The 24,596-nt window shown below is 41.3% G+C and overlaps 1 protein-coding gene across 6 annotated transcripts in view; it reads right to left on the bottom strand.

The window, feature by feature from the left end:
- The window catches only part of LOC147692851 (receptor-type tyrosine-protein phosphatase gamma-like), a 1,083,817-nt gene that overhangs the window by 317,368 nt on the left and 741,853 nt on the right, over window positions 1-24,596 (bottom strand). The window contains exons 12-14 of one of the 6 annotated variants that reach the window (XM_086939073.1): window positions 23,931-23,988; window positions 23,478-23,552; window positions 23,082-23,276 (exon numbers count right to left, since the gene is read on the bottom strand). In XM_086939073.1, the coding sequence (XP_086795199.1) occupies window positions 23,082-23,276; window positions 23,478-23,552; window positions 23,931-23,988 (328 nt within the window). Of the gene's footprint in view, window positions 1-23,081; window positions 23,863-23,930; window positions 23,989-24,596 lie in introns of all 6 variants that reach the window. The other 5 variants (XM_086939072.1, XM_086939071.1, XM_086939069.1 and 2 more) reach the window with 5 other exon arrangements.

The raw sequence follows: 24,596 nt of genomic DNA, 5'->3' as shown, positions 1-24,596 counted from the left end.
GAAACTTTATGCAGATGAATTAGAAAACACTGATGCCACTATTGCAACACTCCTCTCCCTCCCTGGAGATACTTTGGAGTTCACGTTAGGGGAAGTGGTCAGTGCAATAGATGGCCTAGCAATGGGCAAGGCCCCTGGCCTTGACAAACTACCTGGTGACCTCTTTAGGTCCCATTCAGAGATTTGGGCGCCTTACCTTCTCATCCTCTTCAACTCAATAGCATGTGGTATGGCGATCCCCTGCACTTGGCTGGGGGCAGAGATAGTCCCTCTCTTCAAGAAGGGCTGTCCTCTGCTCCCATCCAACTACAGGCCGATCAGCCTGATAGATGTCCCCCAGAAGATTTATTCGCGACTCTTATTGGACCAACTCATGGATTGGATGGAGGAAAATGAAATTTTAAGTCTTCTCCAGGCTGGCTTCAGGAAGAATACGTCCACCATGGACCAAATCTTCCGCCTCATTCTCCTTTATTGGAAAACGGTGACCATCTAGGGCGGGAGATTATACATGGTGTTCGTAGACCTGAGGTCAGCATTTGACCTTGTACCACGGAAAAAGCTCTGGGAGGTCCTGAGGGAGATGGGAGTACCCATTAATTTACTCCAGGCAATCATAAGACTCCATCAGGGTAATTTCGCCCAGGTGCGTTGTGGTCGGGGTGGTGCTTTGACACAAAGGTTCCCTGTTTCCCGGGGGGTCAGGCAGGGGTGCGTCCTTGCCCCAACCCTTTTTTGTCTTTATGTGAATAGTGTCATCTCGCATTTAGCCAATGTTGGAGACAACGACGCCCCGGTCCTGGCAGGCAGGAGGGTACCGGCAATTATGTTTGCTGATGATACCCTCCTGCTTTCCAAATCGCCCATGGGAATTCAGAGAATTCTGGATGGCTTTGATCTCTTCTGCAGGCAGTACGGCCTCGAGATCAACGCCGGGAAGACTAAGTATATGATCTTTAACCCCTCCTCCACAACTAGACCTAACCCATCCCTTAACTCTACGGCCTTAGAGAGGGTAAAAACTTTTCAATACCTGGGCGTAACCCTCCAAGAGAATCTTTCATGGTGTCCACAGATTGCAAACTCGCGAATAAGGCTCTCTCAACTGTCTGGGGCTATCCTGAAGATTACTAATACCTCAACATATAAACCCATAGCCCCCGCAGTTGAGATGTACAAAACCCAAGCAAAATCTGCTGCACTATATGGCAGCGAACTCTGGGGACACCAAGCTGCAAATGAGTTGGTACATGTTGAGAACAATTTCATGAGGCGTCTCTTGGCTCTCCCAGCTGCAACACCCTTGCTCCCCCTACGTCTTGACTTGGGCTTATCGTCTATCAGGGAGGATGCTGAACTTAATCCTATAAGATTCTGGCATAGACTCTGGTCAACCAAGGAGCTTAACCATTACAGGCGAGATCTTGTGCATGTTATGAACCTAAATGTCAATGACAAGATCCCCTGGCTAACTTTTGTCAAAAAAGAATTGTTCCGGCTAGGCCTAAATGAACTCTGGCTCGCCCCCGAAATTGGTTGTAACAAGGTCCCTCGGAAAAGACTAGTGAAAGCCTACAAGCAACAAAATCTTGTATCCCAAATGACTGCACCTAGCATTGGCACTTTAACCCACTGTTTTACCCAATCCAAAAATACCTATAAATTTGAATCGTTCTTGGATTTTATTTACCCGGTCGCAGCAAGGAAGCTCTTTATACAGTGGTGGTTCGGAACCCTACCCCTTAAATCCTTTACGAGTAAATGGACCATTGGAGGGGACAAATTATGTCCTGGCTGCAATTCCTGTGATGAGGAGGAAATCCATGTCTTGTTTTTCTGTCCCACCTATAGGTCCCCAAGGAAGTATTGGTTGGTGCCTTTATGCAGAAACATGGCAATAAGAAATTGCTCAACTTCGTATAGAATATTGAAATCTGATTCCTCCCCTCACATTGTTTTTGCAGTCTCAAAATATTTGTTCGCCATGTGGCGTATTAGGTCCAAGTTGATTAAGGTTTTACCATCTTAGGATGATAGTTCCAGCCACTGTCTCACAATAATTTCTAGCTCCCTACGGTAAAGTTTTTACATTAATGTTTATCTTATCTCAATTGATATAACTGTGATGTATCTTCCTTATCCATTTTATTATCATCTAATTTTAACTCCCAAAATTGTATTCATTTGCACTTACATGTACTCAAATGTTGATTTTTTAAATGTTGTATGTTCTTTTTTATGCATCTTTTATGGTCTTAATGGCCGAAATAAAGATTCTTTGGATTGGATTGGATTGGAAATACAAATATTTGCAAAATTGGTGCAACTAACAAATGGTTAAATATTCTGTAAAGAGGTTCCTGGACTCTGTTTGCCAGAGTATGAGCTACAAATTAATTCAGTCAACTCGAAAATATATTGCTATATCTAGTTGGAGCTGAACAGAAGTAACCCCACTCACTGATTGTGGTATCACAAAACGATTCACAGCTGTGAGCTTTCGGTGAGGCTTTACGTATGGAAAAATGAGTTCTTACATCTTTCATTTCCTTTACCAGAGACATTATGTGGTAATCTCCCAGCGTCATGATATTTTGCTTTCATTTTAGATCTTCAGAGGAACTAAACCTTGCTAGGTGCTGATCACTTTGAATGAAGAAAAACTCAAATGGTAAAATATCTAAGTACCTCTTCCACCAAGACAGTAACCCCTTCGTGTAGACCAGGAGCACTGGAAGCTGCAGGCTTCAATGATATATTCACAGATTGCGGTAGGACTCAGAAAAATCAGCACAGAAGGTTCAAAGATATTTACATTTAGGCCCCAAAGCATTGTGACAAATGTTGTCCACATCTTCCAAGTGAATTTCCTTCTTCATTTAGCACTGAACACTGATACATTTTCAATGAAGCAATTGCCTTTCTTTTAAACAGCACTGTGCTGCTTCATTTGAATACTGTCAATCTCTGATAAGTGGCTGCCCACATCACATGAAGTGACAATTTGGTGGGCTACAGTTTAGCGATGCATTACCCTGTCAGGCTCCATACCCCATTCTAGGGTGATCAGACGTTCCAGATTTGCCCTGATATTCCTGGATTTTCACAAGCTGTCCAGGCATATTTTGGCAATTTTGGCTAATGGCCCGGTTTTTAGAGGGGTTCGACTGAAAACAGTGAGAGGCACTTTTTCGGGTGTTTTAAAGCTATGCTAGTTAGCAGCTTTTATAAGTAAGCAATTATATTATTCGGTATGATATTGGTTGTAGAAATTCTATTTTATTTATTTTCTTAATGCACCTTCTGTGATCCCATGTTAATGAGAGCTGTCCTACGCCATTCCGTGGTTGAAAAATTGTAGTCCTATTTTTCCCAAATGTCCCTGTTTTTGGTTCTCAAGATCTGGTCACCCTACCCCATTCTCACCTCTTCCTCTACTCGGCTGGTGGAAGGAATATTTGGGGAAGTAAAGTGTCCCTCTCCCATTAGGTCACTTTCAGGGTAGGGAGGGGTTCTTAATATGTAATGACCTCTTCTTTGGCAATTTAGTGCTATGTTAAAGTACATATTTTGGAAATCGTACTAAGAGTGATCAGCTAGCCTTCTTAATGACCAAGGTGCTAAATTCTTTGTATTAACCATGACCAATACAGTATGGCTGGTTCTAAACCCTGCATGGGGGATCCTTTTGCTCCTCCTATATACAGGTTTCACTTTCAAGTGGGTAGAAAGAAAGAACATACATCCTGAAATCTAAAAAGTCATTAGGGAACACCCATGGCACTCCCGTGCGGGCATAGGGCCCCCCCATCCCGACTCCACCCCCCCACATTTTGCCCCAACAAGAAGGTTGTCTGTCAGGCTGAGCAAAGGTCAGCCTGACAAACTCTTCTTGTTCAGGTCAAGCAGCCAGGAGCTTTACATGCGCTAAATGCGCAGGCACCTGGCTGCCTAAGCTGAACTTTGCCAGGCTGAGGATTTCATAGCCCTGTGGGCTTGACCTCCTCAGCCTGGCAAAAGTGCCTCGAAGCCCTTCCCCTTGTGATGAGGGGGAGCATCACTGATTGGCTCAGACCTCTGCACTTCAGTTTTAAGCCCAAGGTCGAGTGTCAATCAGTGACATCTCGTCGCAGAGTGGGGTGGGGTCAGCAGTCTCACTGACCCCGTCGCACTCTGTGAAGAGTGAGGGACTGTTGCCTTCCCTCATAGGTTGACATAAGATCAGCCAATGACAGAAGGGGCTGCTTCACAGGTTTTATGTTTTTGAATGTTTGGTGCGTGGATGTATGTATGAATGGATAAATACATTTTTTAGTGTTGTAAATGTGTGTGTGTGTGTGTGTGTGCGTGTGTGTGTGTGTGTGTGCGCGCGTGTGTGTGTGTGTGTGTGTGTGTGCAAATACGCACGTGTGTGTGTGGGTGTGTGTGTGTGTGTGTGTGTGTGTGTGTGTGTATGTGGGCAGTCCGTCCACCCACCCACCACGCTGAAATTACCATCCGCCACTGTAAGTAAACAACATCAAATTTGTAGTTAAAGTGTGTATAGGTTATTTAAAGAATTAATTTATCATTTCTTTATTTTAAACTTAGAGGCTGCATGCATAGGCACACAGCATCACCCTCTAATCTACCCAATCCAAACATTATCTGGTAAGTTTGAGGCCCAAAAGTTCTTCCGATATCTAAAGGGAAAATATGCTCCCTTCTGCCAGGTTTCTGATAGGGCAAATGAACAAACACTTTCTTAAAGTCAGTGGCTCAGACATACCGACACTGCTGTTCCTGTGATGGTGATCCTTTTATCTTGCTGATGAAGCTATAACTTTAAACTAAAGAGTTCCTATGGATGCCATTTCAAGATTTGCAGAAAGGTTTGCACATCAAACGATCAGTGGCAAAAGGGAACAGCAATGTGTCCCTGGCTGCATATGACTTCATACGACTTCATACAGAGAAAGAGCCACTAGTTACATCAATGACTTTGGCATTTGGGGAAAAAAAGCAAATTAATGACTCTCGGATTAGGGTTACAGCCTGTCTTTGATGTTGAGGAGTGGAGATGGTGCTCTGCTTTTTTACATGTGTTCAACTGGAATAGTATTGAGATAATGCCAACAGGCTTGCCGAGCTAAATAATGTGCCACATTGTGAAAGCTGCTCCCATCAGAAACCCCATTCTATTATTCACCCCCCCCCCCCCCCCCCCGAGCGGAATCATTGGGAAAACATCATCAAACATTCTACTGCACAGATGTATGAAGTTAAAGAAGGACTGTGCTGAAATCTACCCATCTGCCTCTTCGCCGAGCTCCATTTTTTGATACATCTGGGTTCTCTTCCATTATCAAAAGAGAAAATGTCATTCAAAATCTTTCACTACTACACCAATCAGACAAGGCATTTTATGCCTGTAATAACAGGACATAGTTCAAATTACCCGCAGAAATCTTTTTAATCAGGAGAGTGACCGTAGCGCTTAATTAGGACTTCTTATTTAAAACATATGAGTGGTGGACACTGTACACCTGCACACGTTTTCCCTTTCCTCAATTTTATGTTTCTTGCAAGTTCATTTATATTGCTTTGTTGGTCCACTTACAATTTGGAACTATACTATGTCTTATGTTAATTAAAAAAAACATTTGAGGCAGGAGATAACCGTAATCGCAGGTACCAGTACTTTGGAAGTTATTTGCTCTATGTGGGCTTTTATTGTAAACTTTCATGACATTGTGCTTTGCTTGTTTAAAATTTATTTTTGACGATTTTTTGTTCTGGTTCCACGTTTTAATGCAAGGAATGCAGACAACACAAATACCAAAATGTGGTGCCTAGTTTCCCTCTCTTTTCTTCATCATTTATATGTCTCCTCTTTGTTATTGCATGGGGCACGTCTTCAAAGAGGATAATTGGCCAAGTTAAGATGACCAACCAAGGTCCTCCACCAATCTCTTCCATCCTGCCATCTGAAGTCACTGGTGTGGCTGAATTAAAACAATCTAGGTCTGACCACCCTAAAATCAAATGCCACTTTTTTCAAGAGCTCCCTACACAAGCTTTCCACCTTGTTTACCTAAAAGCTTATTCAAAGCTTGGGTACTTTCTCTATGAAACCCCAAATCACTTTCATCTATCCAAATTTTCTCTTCAGACATAGTGGATTTACTCAGTAGGCCCTACGTTTCTATTTGGTTGTCAGTCTGATCTCTAATAATCAATAGCATCCGTGATTAATTTAAGTCTATCTCTGCATCATGAAATGGCAGTAAATCAGACCGTAACAGTGACTTTGTAAAAGAGTACTTCATGAAACTTTGTTTTCAAAAACAATTTCCACTTGACCTACCTTCGGGGCCTTCATGTTCAGAAGCCAATATCATCTTCCTGCCTTTACCATGAACACCAGGAATTTAAGGCAGACCAGATATTTTACTAGGTTTTTTAGAATATCATTTTATAGCAGATATAGGAGTTCTGCAATTTATTTTAGGTACGTTTCATGAAGCGAGATAATTTCTATGAAATGGACAAGATAAAAGTAACACCCTACATCAACTGTATGACATTTACACATTTCAAAATAAACATTTATTTAGCCCGGTAAGTGCTAATGGGTTAACCATTGAATCTCTAAACCTTTTTTTAGCATTCATGCCAGTTGACGTTTATGTGCTCTTAATTGTTTGCACAGATCATATCCAGCCAAAATGCCCATCCTTTTTTTACCCCATGGGTGGGGATACCGCACAGAATAGGAACATACCATAGCTATGAACCAAAACATTAATAAACCCAGAGCACTATAAAGTCTTTGTCCGATCTGCTTGTAAAGCAGGTCCAATTTTATTGCTGATGAATTCAAAGGTCAACCAATGGGTGCATTGTTTGTATGGAAGAAGATAGCAGACACGTTTCGCCTTAGAGGACTTTTTCAGGGCTGTAAGTTCAATTAATACGTACACCAGAACATCGTGTTCATAGGTAAGGAGCACAAAGTATTACCACCATGCTTGCATGCTGGAAAGATTATATCATGTCACTGGATCAATATAACTAAGGAAAAACCAAAGCTACAATTGATCATTAACAATGAGGTCCAACATAAAGTACAATAATCACCGACATTTGTGGAAGAATACAAAGGAATCTATAGCAATAGAACAACCATGATATGCTAATAAATAACTAAAAAGAATGCTGGAAGTTTGGGATGGAAAGAAAAGAGGAAAGAGTCCTAGTAACCATATTTCACGGTAAGATAAGTAAAATGACCACTTGGGATACACCTCCAAAGGAGTGAGGCTCCCAGTCTGTCATTATGTAGAGTATGACTAACCGGTATTACAAAGTACCTGTTTACTGTAGCTAACTGGAATGGTCCATTCGAACCACGAGAAACCAGAAAGTAATTCTAACCCTCGAGAAACATAGACCTGTCTTAATGCAGTGTGTTCAAAAGGTCCTATGTTACCACGTTTCCCCAAATAAATTGCCATAACTTTACTAAAAGTTACACACCTGATGCAAATAAGTTAATGAAATTGTAACACTGCATGCTGGGCTAGAGCCAGCCCAGCCCGTAAGTCTTGACCGTGTAGGACTGGACGAAATTACTGGGGCAAAACAACCTTTTTGCGAATTAAATGAAATCCAATACTAGACCACCCAAGAAGAGAACTAAGGTGGCTCTGATTACTTAGTACAACTAAAGTCATTTGTTCCAAACATCTTTCACAAACATTGGCATGTTCTGAACATTGATTCTACTCTGAAGGATTTTATTTCTGACAAACCGACTGTTACATATATCCAGGGAAAAACATTGCATAATATACTGTGTCCTAGTGTTTTGCACCCTGATAGAAATGAGAACAGATTGGGGTGGTTACCTTCACAACCTAAAGGCTACTTAAAATGTGGACACTGCACAATGTGCCCTTATACTTTGGACACTATAAAATGCTTTCAGTACAACACCAGTAGGAAATTTACAATTGATTCTTTCATAAATTGTAATGTATTATTTGCAGATGTAATCTTATATATAGAAAGTACTACCAGACCACCCAAAGAAAGAATTCAAGAGCCTGTTTGTACCATTAAGAGTTATAACAGCAACTACCCACTTTCAAATCATTTTAACACACCACATGGAATCGATCGAAGATTCCATTGATTAGGAGTGGCCCAAGAACATCGAAGAGGAGGAAAAAGAACAAGCACATTAAGAAAGCTTGAAACATCCTGGATTACTAAACGTAGGGCAGATGACTTGGATTAAACATTGACCGGGAACTGAATACAATTTTAGATTTATGAACATCCATCTCTGTGAAATAGTTTGTTTCCTATCTTGTGCTGCCAGGGAATTTAAGGATTGTATTAAAAAATTATGACTAAGAGTTGCCTGGAGTATTTGAGATAAGAAAACTATGACGGTTACTTTGTACACCATAAAAGTGTATACTGTACACTTGAATTGCTTGACATTTAGTGTTCACTTACCAACATAGTAAATTGTGAGTACATGTCTGTACACACATGGTTTGTTTATGGACAACGGCTATGACCTTCCCTCTTTTCTGTATACGACATTTATGGGTGACGAGATGTTGTAAGACTTTTGTCCCGTTTGTAAACTTACGGAGACTGTATGTTTATTCTTTACCCTTTCCCTTTTCACTTGAGGTGCTTCTGTTCATACTTATACCTCATTACACATTATGGGGTCCCAGTCATTTTCTGCATGGCTCAATGATACAATTTAAAATGTTTGCCCTCCAATTCTCTCATTGAATAGTTGTTTATAGGAGCTCCAGCACTTATCATAACGATTCTTATTCTAACAAGTAAGTTAGGTACACTACGAGCACCAGAACCAGGTCAAGACTTTATGAAGCTGTGGCACGATTTTGTGGTTTTTCACAATATACTTTTTTCATTGACAATTTTTCAATTTGAACAGTAGGGTTTATTTGGGTATATAAATTATTCAGGTCCATAAGCTAGTATGCAGGACAACAGTTATTCGATTTGTCAAGATATTAAGAACATTTTCATGATGGTGCTCACATTTATCTCGAATTGCCGCGAGTTGGGCCTTCCTTTATTTTTAGTACTCTTAATTTAAAATACACGTTGTGCTCAAATGGCCACTCACACATCAGGACAAACACTCTGGAAGACATGTCGGATGAGTTTACATTTACAAATTATTACTTTACGGACATACTGGGTCCATTCTTCTCAATATCCGATATCGGGTGCAATTTTTACAGTTTATGACGTACTTTTTTTCCCCCTTTATAGCACTGCACGGGTATTTACTGGCTTATCCTGGCCCTATAGAAACTAGTCACATACTGTATTGTGACTTCAGCGGCTACAAATTCTCCAGGTATGTGACCGGATACAATGTTATTCATTTTTACCAATATTGTCATGGCTATGGGATATGTTTTAAATGGCCATTGACTTTATTTGCGATATCTGGCCGATTTGTGAAATAGAACTCACACGTATTTAGTGTATAACACTACCGTATTTCTCTTTATCGCGCACCGCAAAGTAACACAGGCTTGAGGTCTTCGTTAATACTGTTTCCATACAGAATTGACCAGTGTGCCACAGTATGTCCTTTTTTCTTTTAACATGTACCGCTAATAAATACAGGCCTTCATGGCCCCAGAGAGACTGTTTCCATATGCAAGTATGACTCCAGTGGCACATAGTATGTGAATGACATTTGTGCTTGGGGCATTATTTCAATGAGGTACATGTTGGCTGTGCACCTTTTCACTGACTGCGCTATCTAACCATGTGGAATGTACATGGATAGTTTTCTTTTTACATAATTAATTTCCTTTTCTTCCTTCTGTTGTCTAGTCCAATGCAGTCTGGATTTATAGGCAGACTCTAGCCCAGCAAGCAGTGATACCATCTAATGTTGGTGTCAGGTGTGTAACTTTTAGTAAGCGTTTGACAGGTTATTTGTTGAAACATGGTAACACAGAACATTTTGAATACACTGCAATAAGACCGGTCGAGGTTTCTCTAGATTTTAAATTATTTCCTGGGTTCCGTGGTTCGACTGGACTGTTTCAGTTCGCTACAGTAAACAGGTACTTTGAAATACTGGTCAGACATGCTCTACATAATGATAGACTGGGAGCCTCACTCATTTGGAGGAGTATCATGAATGTGGTTTTTACTGATCTTACTGTGAAATATGGATACCTGGACGTTTTCCTCATCTTATCTTTCCATCCCAAACTTCTGGCTTTACTTTTTAGTTCACTATTAGCCTATCATGAATGTTCTTCTGCTATAAATTCCTTTATAGTCTTGCACAAACGTAGGTGATTATTGTACTTTATGTTGGGACTCACTAGGATCTATCAATTGTAGTTTTGGTCTTTCATCGGTTATATTGAGCCGGTGACTTGATATAACCTTTTCACCATGTAAGCATCGGGTAGCACTTTGTGCACCTTATCTATGAATACATAAAATAAGGATACATACATTTATTGAACTTACAGCCTTGAAAAAGTTATCTGAGAAAACACGTGTCAGCTGTCTTCACATGTACAAACAATACAATCACTGTCGAACCTTGGAATCAGTCCGCAATAAAATTGGATCTGCGTCATCAGCGAACAAAAAAAAGATTTTTTGTAGTGTTCTGGGTTTATTAATGTATTTGAACTGTATGAAGGAGTTTCTCTCTCATACATGTCTAACACTATTGGTAGCATTGTGTTTCTGGCACATGGAGCACACGTTACTCTGTATGATTGTTATATACCTGGTGTTATTGGATGTGCAGAACATTTTTTTAACACTGCCACCTTATTTCTCTGTTCAAAGTAATTAACACGTTAAGTCAATGCAAACTACATGGTTGCTCTTTTTACCTGTACAGGTCCTTTGCACTATACTATAATACATAAGTGGAAATCGTTTTGACAACAGTGCAAACTGAGAATTTCATAAGTTTACCATTGCATGGATTTGGTTGTGATTACAAAATAAAGGTGAGAGTCAGCCAATCGAGGCCTTCTTAAATTGCCTGGAGACTCTAATATTTTAAACAATTTGGGGTTTGTAGGGCTGCTTGGATGGTGGATAAACCCAAGGACAAAAACTGCCACCATCCACTCCACATTGAAAACGGCCTGAGCAAATATGGATATAACGTGTTGTGGTGTGGGTCTTATCCCCGTCCATACAGTATGCTCATCCACACAAAGTAGATTCCATTGGGGGATTTAGAAACTGTAGAATGATAGAGCAACCGGCAGTGAATGCTGGTGGTTTTTCTAGATTGGTATGTGAAAATAGAGCTTTCTGTATTATGTGACATTTGCAAAGATTTATGGGAGAGGAGAGAATAAGTGCTCCATACAAACCAACACTTTTTAATTTATCATGACAATGTTTTCAGAATTTGTGTTGGATTTGTTGTCTTGGCATACCCAGAGAAAACAATTCATGGACATCCCCCACCTGCCAAAACTTCAGAATTGCAGCTGACATACCAAGGTTGTCGGCCTGTTGCTCTAGTAGGTAATATGCCAATCCAGACATGTGGAAGTTCCTTAAATAATGGGTAGAGTACAATGCAGAATGGTGGGACATTTGCTACTGGCAGTGCATTCTGGAGTTTACTTCTAATTAAATTGTGTTTTCCCCAATATTGTATGTTTGCATGGCATTATGACTGAGGTGATCTCACAAAACGCAAGCAATTCACGTTCGCACAGGTCAATAGTTTTCAAAAACATTATGGGTTGATTGTATTTCCAGGGCGAACAAAGCAAAACCAAAGGGGATGATGGACGGAGTGTTGAACATTGCAAGCACTTACCCCCAGTCAACTGATCTGGGTTTAATCCATTATCCTTCTTTAGGTCACTCAGCCACCCCAGTTCAGACATGGCCATATGCAAATCAGTATGATCCTGTGCCTCATTGGAACAGTCATGCCCGAACTGCCAAGCCATGTCTTCCGTGGACCGGAAATAAGCATCCTGGGACCGGTTTTGGGTTCATACCCCTCATCAGCCAGACTATCTTGAATCCTGTGGCAAAGTGAGCAAGGGACCCATGTCTGGGCATACCAGGCCAACTTAGGGCGAACAAAGCAAAACCAAAGGGGATGATGGACGGAGTGTTGAAAATTGCAAGCACTCACCCCCAGTCAACTGATCTGGGTTTAATCCATCATCATTCTTTAGCTCGCTCCGCCACCCTAGTTCAGACATAGCCATATGCAAATCAGTCTGACCCTGTGCCTCATGGGAACAGTCCAGCCCGAACTGCCAAGCCATGTTGGAGTGAGCTAAAGAATGATGGATTAAACCCAGATCAGTTGACTGGGGGCGAGTGCTTGCAATGTACAGCCCTCCGTCCATCATCCCCTTTGGTTTTGCCCTGTATTCCAGGGCACCAGCCAACCCAGGGCCAAATCCTTCAGACATACCACTTTCCAAATCTCAAATACAAGCCAAGCATCCAGTATGCTCTACATATGGATGCAATATTGGACTGTGCTTCTCCACAGTGATATGGCCACCGACCTAGGTGATGCTATTTTGACAAAGTTAAAGATAGGTTAGCTGTGCAGAGAACACAAAGAAAGCAGGGAATGGGTTGCAGAAGACAGTGTGTCCTGTCAGGTGATTAAAATAAAGAAAACACAATGATTAAAGTGGGTGTCAGCTACTCTACAGTGCAGCAATCCACTCCACCAGTGGACATGGTGAAGGTTGATAGGAGTCTGAGAAGTGTATGTCTTAACACAATAACCAGCTGCCCAATCTATTTGCATTTTTATTTAAATCCATAAATACCAATGCCTGGTATGTGGAGGCATTTCAGATAACCAAAAGAGAGAGAATTCAGGATTTAAAACATTTTTTGCCTTCTCTGTAGGCTTCAATATTGGTAGTTGATAGCGCACAGGCGGCACACCTTATCACATCTTGATCAACTCATTCTCTTGCATTGTGCCTGGGGTGGTTACTTTCTGTTACCATGCCATGTAGTGGATTTACATCCTTTGAAATTCCTCATCTTAGTGCAAACTGTTTTTTGGATGTGGGAATTCTGTGGTAAGGACTGAAACACCCATTAAATGCCTATGGCTGCAGTAGGAAACATTCCTAGAGAAAGCAACCGGGCAGCGAAACCCAAGCATAAATATTCCACACGAGATATCGGAGACCTCCACAGTGGGAGCAGCCCCTGCACAGGTATTCACTCTAACCGAGCTCAACAGACATGAACATGTCTGTGACAGTAAAGTTTGCAGAACATACCTTTTTTCTACATTTGTACAACAGAAAGAAACTAAAAGCAAATAATATAACTGAAATACAAAGAAATCAATTTAAGCATTCAACTATATACAAGATGAAATCAGAGGCCAATATACAGTCTGCAACACAATATCAATATTTCATTGAACTGGCTTTCCTGACCCGTATCTCAAATTCTGTCAAGTGGCCTTTGTTAGCAAGTAACATTAAAGATATTTTATCATACAATGATTTCACCATACATTATTCAAACATGTGTAATGTTCAATGTTTTCAACTTTGTGCACAGAAATTATTTGGGGTTGGTGTTTAGCCAGGGCCCAGAAGCACAAAGAAGCCGCAAGCAGATAACCTGAGCTGAGATCCAAGGGGCCTTGGACTGGAACACTACAGAAGCCATAGATGTTGGCTGTTGCGCAGGGAAATATTTGTAGTCAGCGTGACTAATGCTGCCCTTTCTGTTTCCTCCACGTTGAGATGTACACAATGATTCCAAGTTATGTAGATTCATGTGCTTCTTTGGCATTCCCTATGGCCTCGACAGACTTAGACAAGACTGGTAACTCGAGCATACCATAGTAAGCGTTAGCTCTTGTGTATGCAGTGAAGAACGGGGGGAATAGTTTCCTCAGAGGAAATGGAGATGATAGATCAATTTTTTGCACCCACAGAAGGACTGCATGTCTTACAGCAAAATCGCTAAGAGTATGCTTTACTTGTTAACGCTCTCAATTGCTCTCATTTATTCTTGATGCTATGCATTCCACTTTGGTTGTTAAGCTGAGAAGTGTCAAACTTCAGATGAATAAAAAGTGGTGTGTTTTAGTTGGTGTATGACTGTCTTTTTGCCCAATAGCTTGGCAAAATCGTGATAATTTTCCCACCATGCAGAAAGGAGATTGCTACTTACCCAGTATGCATCTGCACTTGGCATGTAGAGCTGTAGAGTGGCATGCTGTGCAGCCTGCCATCTAGTGTTGGGTCCGGATGTTTGCACTTTGTTTTTATTCGAAGAAGTCTTTTCCAATCACAAGGTATGTGACTCCTCCTTTCGGTGATAGTGCACATGGGCATCAACTCTGTTGTTGGATTGTTTGCCGCAGAGTTTGATAATGGAGTTAGTAAGAGTAGTAAGAGATGTCCATGTATGTATGTATCCAAGTAAGATGCAACTGCAACAGGTATAATTACCAGGGGAGGCGGGTGGGTGCATGCGACTCTACAGCTCTATATGCCAAGACAAGATGTATACTAGGTAAGTAGCATTTTCCGTTCAGGGCTTGTGCGCTGTAGATCGCATGCTGTGCATAGACTAAAAAGCAATTATCTCCCAAAGCGGTGGCTAACATGTTGCAGTGGTTTGAAATAGTGTACGTAAAACTGCTTGACCCACACTAGCTTGCTAACACATCTACACAATAGTGTTTTGTGAATGTGTGAGGTGTAGAGCAGGTTGCAGCTTTGCAGATATTATCTATGGGTATGTTTCCAATAAATGCCATAGAAGCCCCTTTTTTGCGAGTGGAGTGCGCTCTGGGGGGAATTGTTAAAGTTCTTTAGGCTTTTGAATAGCATATCTTAATGCATTTGACTATCCACCTAGCAATGCCTTACTTTGATATTGGATTACCTTTAAGAGGTGGAACACAAGCAACAAATAGTTGTTTTGGTTTGCGAAAAGGTTTTGTCCTTACAATATAGTAAAAAATGTCTCTTTTCACATCTAAAGTGTGTAAAGCACTTTCTGCCACAGAATCTGGTTCAGGAAAGAACACAGGCAACTCAACAGATTGGTTAATGTGAAAGGCAGAAATGACCTTTGGTAAAAATGTAGGATTGGTCCAAAGAACCACTTTGTTGTGATGTATTTGTAAGAATGATTCTTCTATGGTTAATGCTTGGATCTCACCCACTCTCCTCAGAGATGTGATAGCTATGAGGAAAGGTACCTTCAATGTAAGAAATTGTATTTCACATTTATGTAATGGCTCAAAGGGTGGACCCATTATCCATGCGAGTACAATATTGAGATTCCACACTGGAGCAGGTGGCAGTCTTGGAGTAATGTTTCTTTTAAGCCCTTCCATGAATGCTTTGATTACAGGCACCCTAAAAAGAGACAGATATTGTCTGTTTTGTAGGTAAGCAGCTATCGCACCAAGATGTAAGTGTATTGAAAAATACGCCAAACTGGAACGCTGTAGGTGTAACAAATAGCAGATGATATTTTGAACTGAAACGTCCAGTGGATCTATGTGATTTGTATTGCAGTAGATCAGAAAACGCTTCCATTTTGCAGCATAGCATGCTCTTGTAGTAGGACGTCTATAATGTTCATGCAGTCTGGCGTAAGATTGAGGTAACCAAACTCTAAGATTTCAGGTGCCAGATCGCAAGGTTGAGATGACTGCGATCTGGGTGTCTTATCTCTCCATGGCTCTGAGTGAGCAGATTGGAAGTGAGGTGTAGTTTTTGGTGAGGAACTACTGATAGAGTTGTGAACCAGGGTTGTTGGGCCTATGTGGGAGCAACTAGGATTAATGTCAGGGACACCTGTTTGAGCTTCCAAACCACTAATGGAATGAGTGGGAGAGGCGGAAAAGCATAGGCAAATATCCCTTAACAATTCATCCATAATGCATTGCCCTTAAACAATGGGTGTGGATGTCTGGATGAGAAGTTTTGGCATTTTGCGTTTAGGTTTGTGGTGCACAAATCTATGTCTGCAAATCCCCAGATTTTGAAGAATGGAAAAACTCTAGGGTGGAGTTCCCATTTGTGGATCTGTTGTCTTAGACGACTGAGCAGATCTGAAATCTGATTATTTACTCCTGGAAGGTGTTCTGCAAGGATAAACATTCTTTGATGTATGGCCCATGTCCAGATGGTCTGTGCTAATTGTGACAGCTGGGGAGAGCGCATCCCCCCCAGTTTTTGTATGCAGTACATTGCTGTTATGTTGTCTGTATGGATCAGGACAACTTTGCCTACTAGATGAACTTTAAACGCTTTGAGCGCTAAATCACTAGCAGCTCTAGATGATCTATATGAAGCTGCTTTTGTTGCAAGCTCCACATGCCTTAAATTTTATGTGTTTGGAGATGAGCTCCCCAACCAGTGAGTGAAGAGTCTGCTGTTAGCACTATCTGTGGAACTGGGTCGATGAAGGGCCACCCTTTTGAAAGGTTTTATGTATTCCACCACAGCAAAGAGTGATGGGTGCGGCCATCCAGCAACACTAGATCCGATAACAGACCCGGAGCCTGGTTCCACTGATGGGCTAAGCACTCCTGAAGGGGACAAATGTGAAGTCTTGCGTAAGGGACTATTAGTATGCAAGACGCCATCATCCCCAGTAACTGCATGAACACTCAAGCTGGTAATGAGTATTGCGGTTGGGACTGGCAGAGTAGAGTCTGCATGTTGTGGGTTCTGGCCTGATTGGGATCGGCCAAAGCCTTTTGTGTGTCTATTGTGGCTCCCATATACCTGTGTGTTGGATGGCGGTAGATGGGATTTGGACAGATTCACTCTGAACCCAATATCGTGAAGCAACTGCACTGTTTTGAGAGTGTGACGGAGAGTTGGCTTTTCTGAGGCAATCGTCCAGATATGGGAGGACGTGAATATGTTGTCTTTGAAGAGGAGCGGCAACTACTGCTAAACACTTGGTGAAAACTCTGGGTGCAGTAGTTACTCCAAATGGGAGCTCCTTGAACTGATAATGTTGTCCTGCTACTACGAACCTCCGGTATTTACAATGAGCAGGATGTACTGGAATATGGAACAAGGCATCCTTTTAGTCCAGAGTGGACAGGATGTTGCCTTGTTGAGGGAGCAGAAGTACTTGCTGTAGAGTGACCATGTGAAAGTGGTCTGATTGAATGTATAGATTTATTTCTCAGAGGTCGAGTTTTGGCCCGAGAGATCCGTCCTTCTTAGGAATTGAGAAGTATAGGGAGTATACTCCGGTCCCTTGATGTTTTAGTGGGAATGGCTCTAATGCTCCTTTTTGTAACCGAGATGAAACCTCTTTTTTAAAAAAAATGTTAGAAGGGCAAAAGGTTCTTGTGACCTTGCCTGTGATCTTGGAATAATGTTTGGGGAAGTGTCTGTAAGTTCCATATTGGATCATGTGTAGAACCCATTTGTCTGAGGTGATGGTGTTCCAGACAGGGAGAAATTGAGAGAGACGTCCCTCGACAGGAGTGAATGATCGGAGGGTAGTGGAAGGAAGTCACGGTTAGTTATTAGCGAGGGAAGTGTGTGTGAAGTTGCCTCTACCTCTTCCCTTATCATGGTTTCCTCTACAACCTCCTCTAAAACATCCTCCTGATGAGGGCGATTGGTTGTTGCCCTTGTAAGAAGAGGAGGGATTTTCTGTGGTAACAGTCTTGGAACCACCCCTGTAAAGCGAACGGTGAAAGGAACCTCTACTAGCAGGTACTTGTAAAGCCCTCATGGACTTTGCGACCTCAGTGTCCTTTTTCATTTTCTACAGTGAGGTGTCAACTGATGGACCAAATAGGTGTTCCTTGACAAAAGGTTGATTAAGAATGGAGGCCTGTACCTCAGATTTGAAACCAGATATTGTTAACCATGCGCGTCTGCGTAGCAACACGTTTGTGTTTACTACACGTGCTGCTGTGTCTGCTGCATCTAATGCACATTTGATGGAGGTATTGGTAATGAGTTTTCCTTCTTCTAGGAGATCATCTGCCTTCGATTTATGCATATCAGGTAGACATTTTGATACGTTTTTCCAACTCATCATAATGAGCTGTATCATATCTGGCTAGCAAAGTCTGAGCATTGGCAATGCGCCAGTGATTAGCTGCCTGAGAAGCTACTCTTACCAGAGGCATCAATTAACTTGGACTATTTATCAGGATGCGGGCATTACCTGTTTGTGAATTTGCTCTTTTACGAGCACTGAGACCACCAAAGAGTCTGGCAGCTGACCCTTGATGTAAACAGGGTCAGTAGGTGCTGGTTTATGTTTTTTCTCAACCCTGGGCATGATTATTCTGGCCCTGACAGGGTCTTTGAAAACTGCATGCTTAAGCATTCCCTTAAACATTGGAAAAGTGTGTGTTTTTTGAGTGGAGCTTAAGGTCTCGAATAAGAAGTCCTCCTCTAAAGTCTCTTTATTTAAATTCACCCCATGATTGTGAGCAACCCTATTAAGAAGCTCAATATAACCTATATTCTCATCAGGAGGTGATAGCCTAGATGGATACAAATCCGGTTCAGTGTCTGTATGTGGATCAGTATTATAATCCTCCCATGGGTCAACCTCTTGTGGCCTGTTATCCCCAGCCCCATCATCCTGTGGGTCAGGTGATGGTGGTGGCGAATTAGCGGGGGTAAAGAGTAGGTGAGGGTTAGTAGGTGAAGGACGTGAAATGTAAGGTTGTTTGTACCCATATTCTTTTTCTTTAGAGGTATATGATGCTCATCCTGATGTGCCAATTTCCTTTTTTCAGGTAATTTGGCATGAATGTGGCCAGCATCTGAGTTGCTAACCAGTTCTTTTTGTTTCGGATCCGGAGGTGGAACATCGGACCAAAACTCTATTGTTGGAGTCTTTTTTTCTTTAGTAGTAGTTTTCGGCATCAAACGTTTCGGTTCCGAAATCTTCAGCACCAAACATTTAGGCTTGGAACAAGATGGAGGATGGACATGCTTGGTTTTCAGCGCTGAGGATTTCGGTTCGATGCCGCTAGGGGGCTGACTCGATCTCGAGCAGGAAGGCTTTTCTTTGTGTTTTGGCGCCTGGCACGCGGGCGGGGTGTTCAAAACTTTTTCTAGGTGCCGACCTTGGCCCTTAGGCAGAAGAAGGACCGGAGCCTTTTTAGGTTTTGGTTGTTTGGGCAAGGGGGCTTCTCTACTCTGGGTACATTGACTCTGTAACTTGCTCCTCTTCTTTCATGTCGGCTTTGGACATGGCGATATGTTCTTCTTCCTCTGCTCCTTGAGCAAGTTCTTGGTCAGAATCTTCTCCGAAGATGTCCGGAACAGAGCCACCTTGCTGTTGCATTTCATGATGTCGAGCCAGACTATCAAAGAGCGTCCTCTTTGAACGAAATGATCGGCACAATCACAGTCTTTTTCGTCATGTTCTGGGGCCAAACAGAGATTGCACACTTCGTGCATATCAGTGAGCAGGAATTGGCGCGACACCTGGGACAGAGCTTGAATAGAGTCCGTTCCATTGACTGCTAGCAAACCCGGCGCGGGAAGGCCCAACGGCACAGCACAAGGTTTCGGATCAAAGATTCTTGGTTCGAAATGATACGCAGAGAATGGGAAACGCGATCAAGAAACAATACTGTTGAGGATAGTGGATTGCGCGTCGAAAGGAACGCGAGAAATGGTGCCAACCGGAGCACAGCAATTCACATCCAAACCCGATGGCGGAAAAAAACAATCTAACAATTGAATTGATGCCCATGCACACTATCACCAAATGGAAGAGACACCTACTCGTGACTGGAAAAGACTTCTTCGAACAAAAACAAATTGCAAACATCCGGACCCAACACTAGATGGCAGGCTATGCAGTGCATGTGATCTACAGCTTACATGCCTCAAACACATTTGTTTTTGCAAACTAATGGTACTTACATCATTTGCCTATTGTTTAACAAAATGACTACTTTTTCTTCGCCAACTACTTAATGTGTAAAGTAAAATAAAAGACAGAGCAATACTTATTTTTCCATTCACATTTTTTCAAATAGAAAATCTAATTCTGTTTGTAACATAACCGAAACCAAGAAAGAACAGAAATTCAAAAATTAGATGTTTAGTAAATTCAAAACACTGCTCAATGTAGAATTCGCCGAACAACAAAGACGCATAGGGGATTTTTTGGACATGGTATGTACTGAATGCATAGACAGTTATAGAAACGTAACAAACCAATATAAATACTGTTCAACTATAACAGATATTGGACTACTGAATGGAATTTTGTAATCCAGGTCAAATCCTGAAAATTGGAGCCTTCTGTATTTTTTAATTGCCTATGGAGCTCAAGCGAAGTGTTGTCTTAAGCAACACCTGGTTACATTTAGCTTCAAAAAGCCGAAACCCAGTTTAATGGTCATTTTTTTGCAAAAGGGAGGTGAAACGATTAAACAAACACTGGAAAAGCCAATACATCTGGCTTAGAAGAAACTTACCATTGCATTGAAATGTGGCGGTGTATGGTACTATAAACGCAAAAATGAGCCAATGTTTGAATGGAGAAATATACGAGTGCAAAAAAGAGTGACAATGTGGCCCTTCTCTCTGCTACTTTTATGCATCTGTCCATTCCGTAAACGTAAAATGATGTAACTATTCCCAAACCAGTGCTGAGAAATTTTCTCTGTACTGTGGTAACCAGGGTTGAACCGTTTATTTGGAAATGAACTTCCTGCATTGCCTCAGATCATGATATCAAAAGGTGCTAGAATGCCATTGATGTGGAATGGGCTCAATAGGCTGGTGGTGATTAGAGTGGAGAGTTGAATAATTTGTCCTTCGTTACAATGGTATTCCCTTTAAACTTGGATTTTAACTCATAAAGGGCTATTAGAGAAATTTGGTGCCACATGGCCTACATTACAGTGAAGAACAAGTTTGTGTGAGATGCATGGGAACATTTTAGAGGATGGAATAGGGTCACAGACCCACAGCATGCTAGACCCCATTTAAACACCCTTGGCCTGGAGCACTAGCATTTTAGTACCTTCTGACAACAGGCTTTCAGTATTGAAAGTGGGAGCACCTATGGTATTATTTGACAATAGAAGGAAGAGCGCTTCTTGACCCTGTCCAAGGATTTTGAGAACTGCATTTGTTGCAAAGACTTCCTGCTAGAAGCATCCTGCTTCACAGAATTCTGTGGTCTCAAACTAAATTAAGGCCCGGGGCCCAGGGGGAAGTATTGAATTGTGGATACTATATACCAAAACACCAGTCTTGAAATATCAGAGAAAGGTTCAAGTCTGCCATTTATTCCAGTTCAAATGTGAACCAAAATTTCCATCATGGGACTGCGGAATGGCTTGACATCCACACCACTGATACTGCTTTATATTATGTACAAAACTTGACTAGGCCCATTTCACAGATTTGTAACCAGTCCAGAACATTCAGGTGGATTCCCACCTGCATCTATTGCTACCAGCACAACTCTATAAAATGTTCTAAATACCAATGTGCAACTTTCATAGCTTAATGGATTGAATGGGATGTGGGTTATGGGTCATGATAAATACAGTTTTTTTGTTTTCCTATCTTGCTAACTGGAAAAGTAGTCTAGCAGCACAATTTTGAACATACTTTTCAGATCAAGCTTGGTTGTAAAAATAAAGATAGCTTCACATCAGCTCTCTTTACATCACAAAGTGCAGAAATATTTAAAGAAGAATGTTTTTCTTTGCAGCCAAGTTTTCTCTGTAATTTAGGGACTTAATGAGTTTAGACAAATTCCTGAGCGATATATGGGTCTAAAACAACTAAGATGCTTAAACACACTGCAGTTCCCGAAGGGTAATTATATTTCCAACAGGAGAGGAAGATTACATATTGATAGTTTATGTGGCACATAATGTATATCAAGTCTTGGCAACACTAGCCTGACTACACACTGCCCAAATAATGAGAAAAGGTGACCACTTCAGTATGCAAAGAGAAGATCTAATGCAGGACTGGCTTGTTGGTGCTCAGAAATAGTGTTGAAGGTAGGTGGGAAAGTTGTGAGACTTATGCACAGATACCAATTTAACTGGTTCCCTTGTTCACAAACACAATTGAGAACTCAGAACAATATGTGGAGAGCAAAGCATGTTCTAAGATGATACGCTACAAAATCTAGACCAATGAGACTGGTAGTTTATTTCTGATCGCCGCATCAGTTGCTGGAACCTTCTTTTCCAGAGGACAAATACAAATATGGCAAAACCTGCTAATATTTAATTAGTAGTACAATTCTCTAACTTTTTTAAATTTGTGGATTGATATATTATTCCAGGTATCTCCAATCTACTGCCTCCCATCAACGATTGGGCCGACTGCAAAGATATGGACATTTGTTCACAATACCACCACCAAGGTGGCTCATGTCCATAAAGTGAATATGCCACAACCAACTCCTTTAGACACACAGCTTGTAAACATCTCTCATTAATATTCATTGTGGAAATCTGAAAAGTACAACTTAAAGTAGGTTGTGAAGAATGTTGATGAATACCCGTGGTTGAGAACAGAGTTTAACCACAGCAGATAGTCTTAGGACATGAATGATTATTCATAATTTCAAAAAAACCAAAGCACATTGGCAGAGATGTTTGTTGATGTGCCTGACTAGCACATGCATGCCACAGTTCATGTTCTGTTGATCCCAAAAATGCATCTTTTGGCAAATTTTAAGAAAACCTAAATGATGCTGTCCAAGTTCCATCTGGTGATAAGGAAGTGTAAACTCAGACCATCTAGTAAAGCGTTATTGCCTTCTTTAAAATATGAAATTAAGCTGAAATATTTTCTGTCCAAAGGCATATGGCCACACACAATTCTTTCATGTGAGATTTGTAATTGTCACTTTGTTTTGATGTACTTTGTTTTTTTTGTTTACTCCTTTTAATCATAGCAGCATCAGGTATAATCTTTCTTAAAACAAAAAAAGCACCACATGCATCCTCAAGTGTAAGAACATTCATACATCGCCATGCAAAACATTGCAATCGAAATGTCCGAAACACTAACCTGGGCTAATTGTGATGAATCTATTGTCCGATGAGCTTCTGTTCATACTTCTGTCATCTTCTGAATATTTTGTTGAAGTTGCATCTGTTTTTGGTGATTGCTCTGCATCATAGTCCTCCTCTGTGGCTGAGGCTGGCACTTGGGTGAGAGTAGTTACTTCTAATTCAGTGTTCCAGTTATATTCACTGGCATTATCTGCTGAAGAAATGGTTTGATTTAGCGCATCATTAGTGTCAGTTCCATTTCCTCCTCCCTCTATAGTTCTAGTAGGAGAGACTGTAGTGGTTGTGGATTCAGTTTGATTTTGTATCTCAGTCGAATTAGTTACAGTATTTTTCTCCCTTTTTTCAGATTCCTTTTCACCCTCCTCATCCTGTTCTCTTTCACCATCCTCACCTTCATTTTTGTCATCTTTTTCACCCTCTTCTGTTCCTTCACTATCCTTGGTTGGAGTAGTATCGCCATCGGAACCTGGGGAGGATAAAGGTTCGGTAGTAGCAAGCACAGGCTTAACAGTTTGCTTACTGCTTGGAGAAGAATTTGGAAGGCGAGTAGGCCACACCGTGCTAGGAAAGGAAGGGATACCACCACCACTAAAGCCAAGGCCAGCAAGCAAAGTACTGGTAACTACAGAAGCAACAGTTGCTTGACTTCCACTGGAGGATGGACCCATGCCTGTTGCCATGGAAACAAAGGAGAAGGGAAGGCCAGAAGAAGTCCACGTAGAAGATCCAGAGCTGATTGGAGCCATGTCAGCTGAAGAGGCAGGAGATGCCGTAGGCTTGAAGAAATCACCAGAGAGAAGGAAATAAGAAAACAGATGAGTGAATAAAGAATTTGAAAGTCTACCTTGGTTATTGATTCTTTTTCTATTTCCTCGTACAGCCAATTCATTTTTGGTCTTATTCTGTTTGAAAACAAACCTCAATTAACCAGCTATCATATAAACCAGTGACACATTATTTACACCACAGTTAAGGATGGTGTTTATAACAGCAGTCTACAAAACCCTTTAATGCCAAATCGTCAAGGCTTTGCCAAAGGTGTTTCAATCATTTGGATGAATGAGGGAAGAGAATCAGAAAATCGATTTCAATAAGAGGAACAATGAAGCAGGGTGATGGGAGATTATACTGTGACTAGACGTTGCTCAATGCCAACATACATCTACCAATCAATTTCCGGACACTAAACCAATGGAAGAAAATGTATATTGCTAGGTGCCATTTAGAAATATCGGATTTTAGGCAATTTGAAATCAATGTCACACTTCACTCTGAATTCCTGGTCACATATTGCAAAAAAGTAACTATATGTGTGGACACAGTTTTGGATACATCATTTGGAATTTCAAGAGATTTCAAAAGATTTTATAGTGTTTTAAATGAAACTTGGGCCTTAAATAACAATGTCCATTTCCAAACTGAAATCTTAATTCACCAGACGATGCCAAATACCCTTATCAAAGTAGCACTGAGAAAGTATTCTATATTTAGATTTAGGTTTTTGCTTCAG

Source organism: Lissotriton vulgaris, chromosome 9 (genome assembly GCF_964263255.1).
Source record: "Lissotriton vulgaris chromosome 9, aLisVul1.2, whole genome shotgun sequence".
Lineage (NCBI taxonomy): Eukaryota > Metazoa > Chordata > Amphibia > Caudata > Salamandridae > Lissotriton > Lissotriton vulgaris.
Note: the sequence above shows the minus strand (reverse complement) of the source record. Positions and strands in the feature narration are given on the sequence as shown.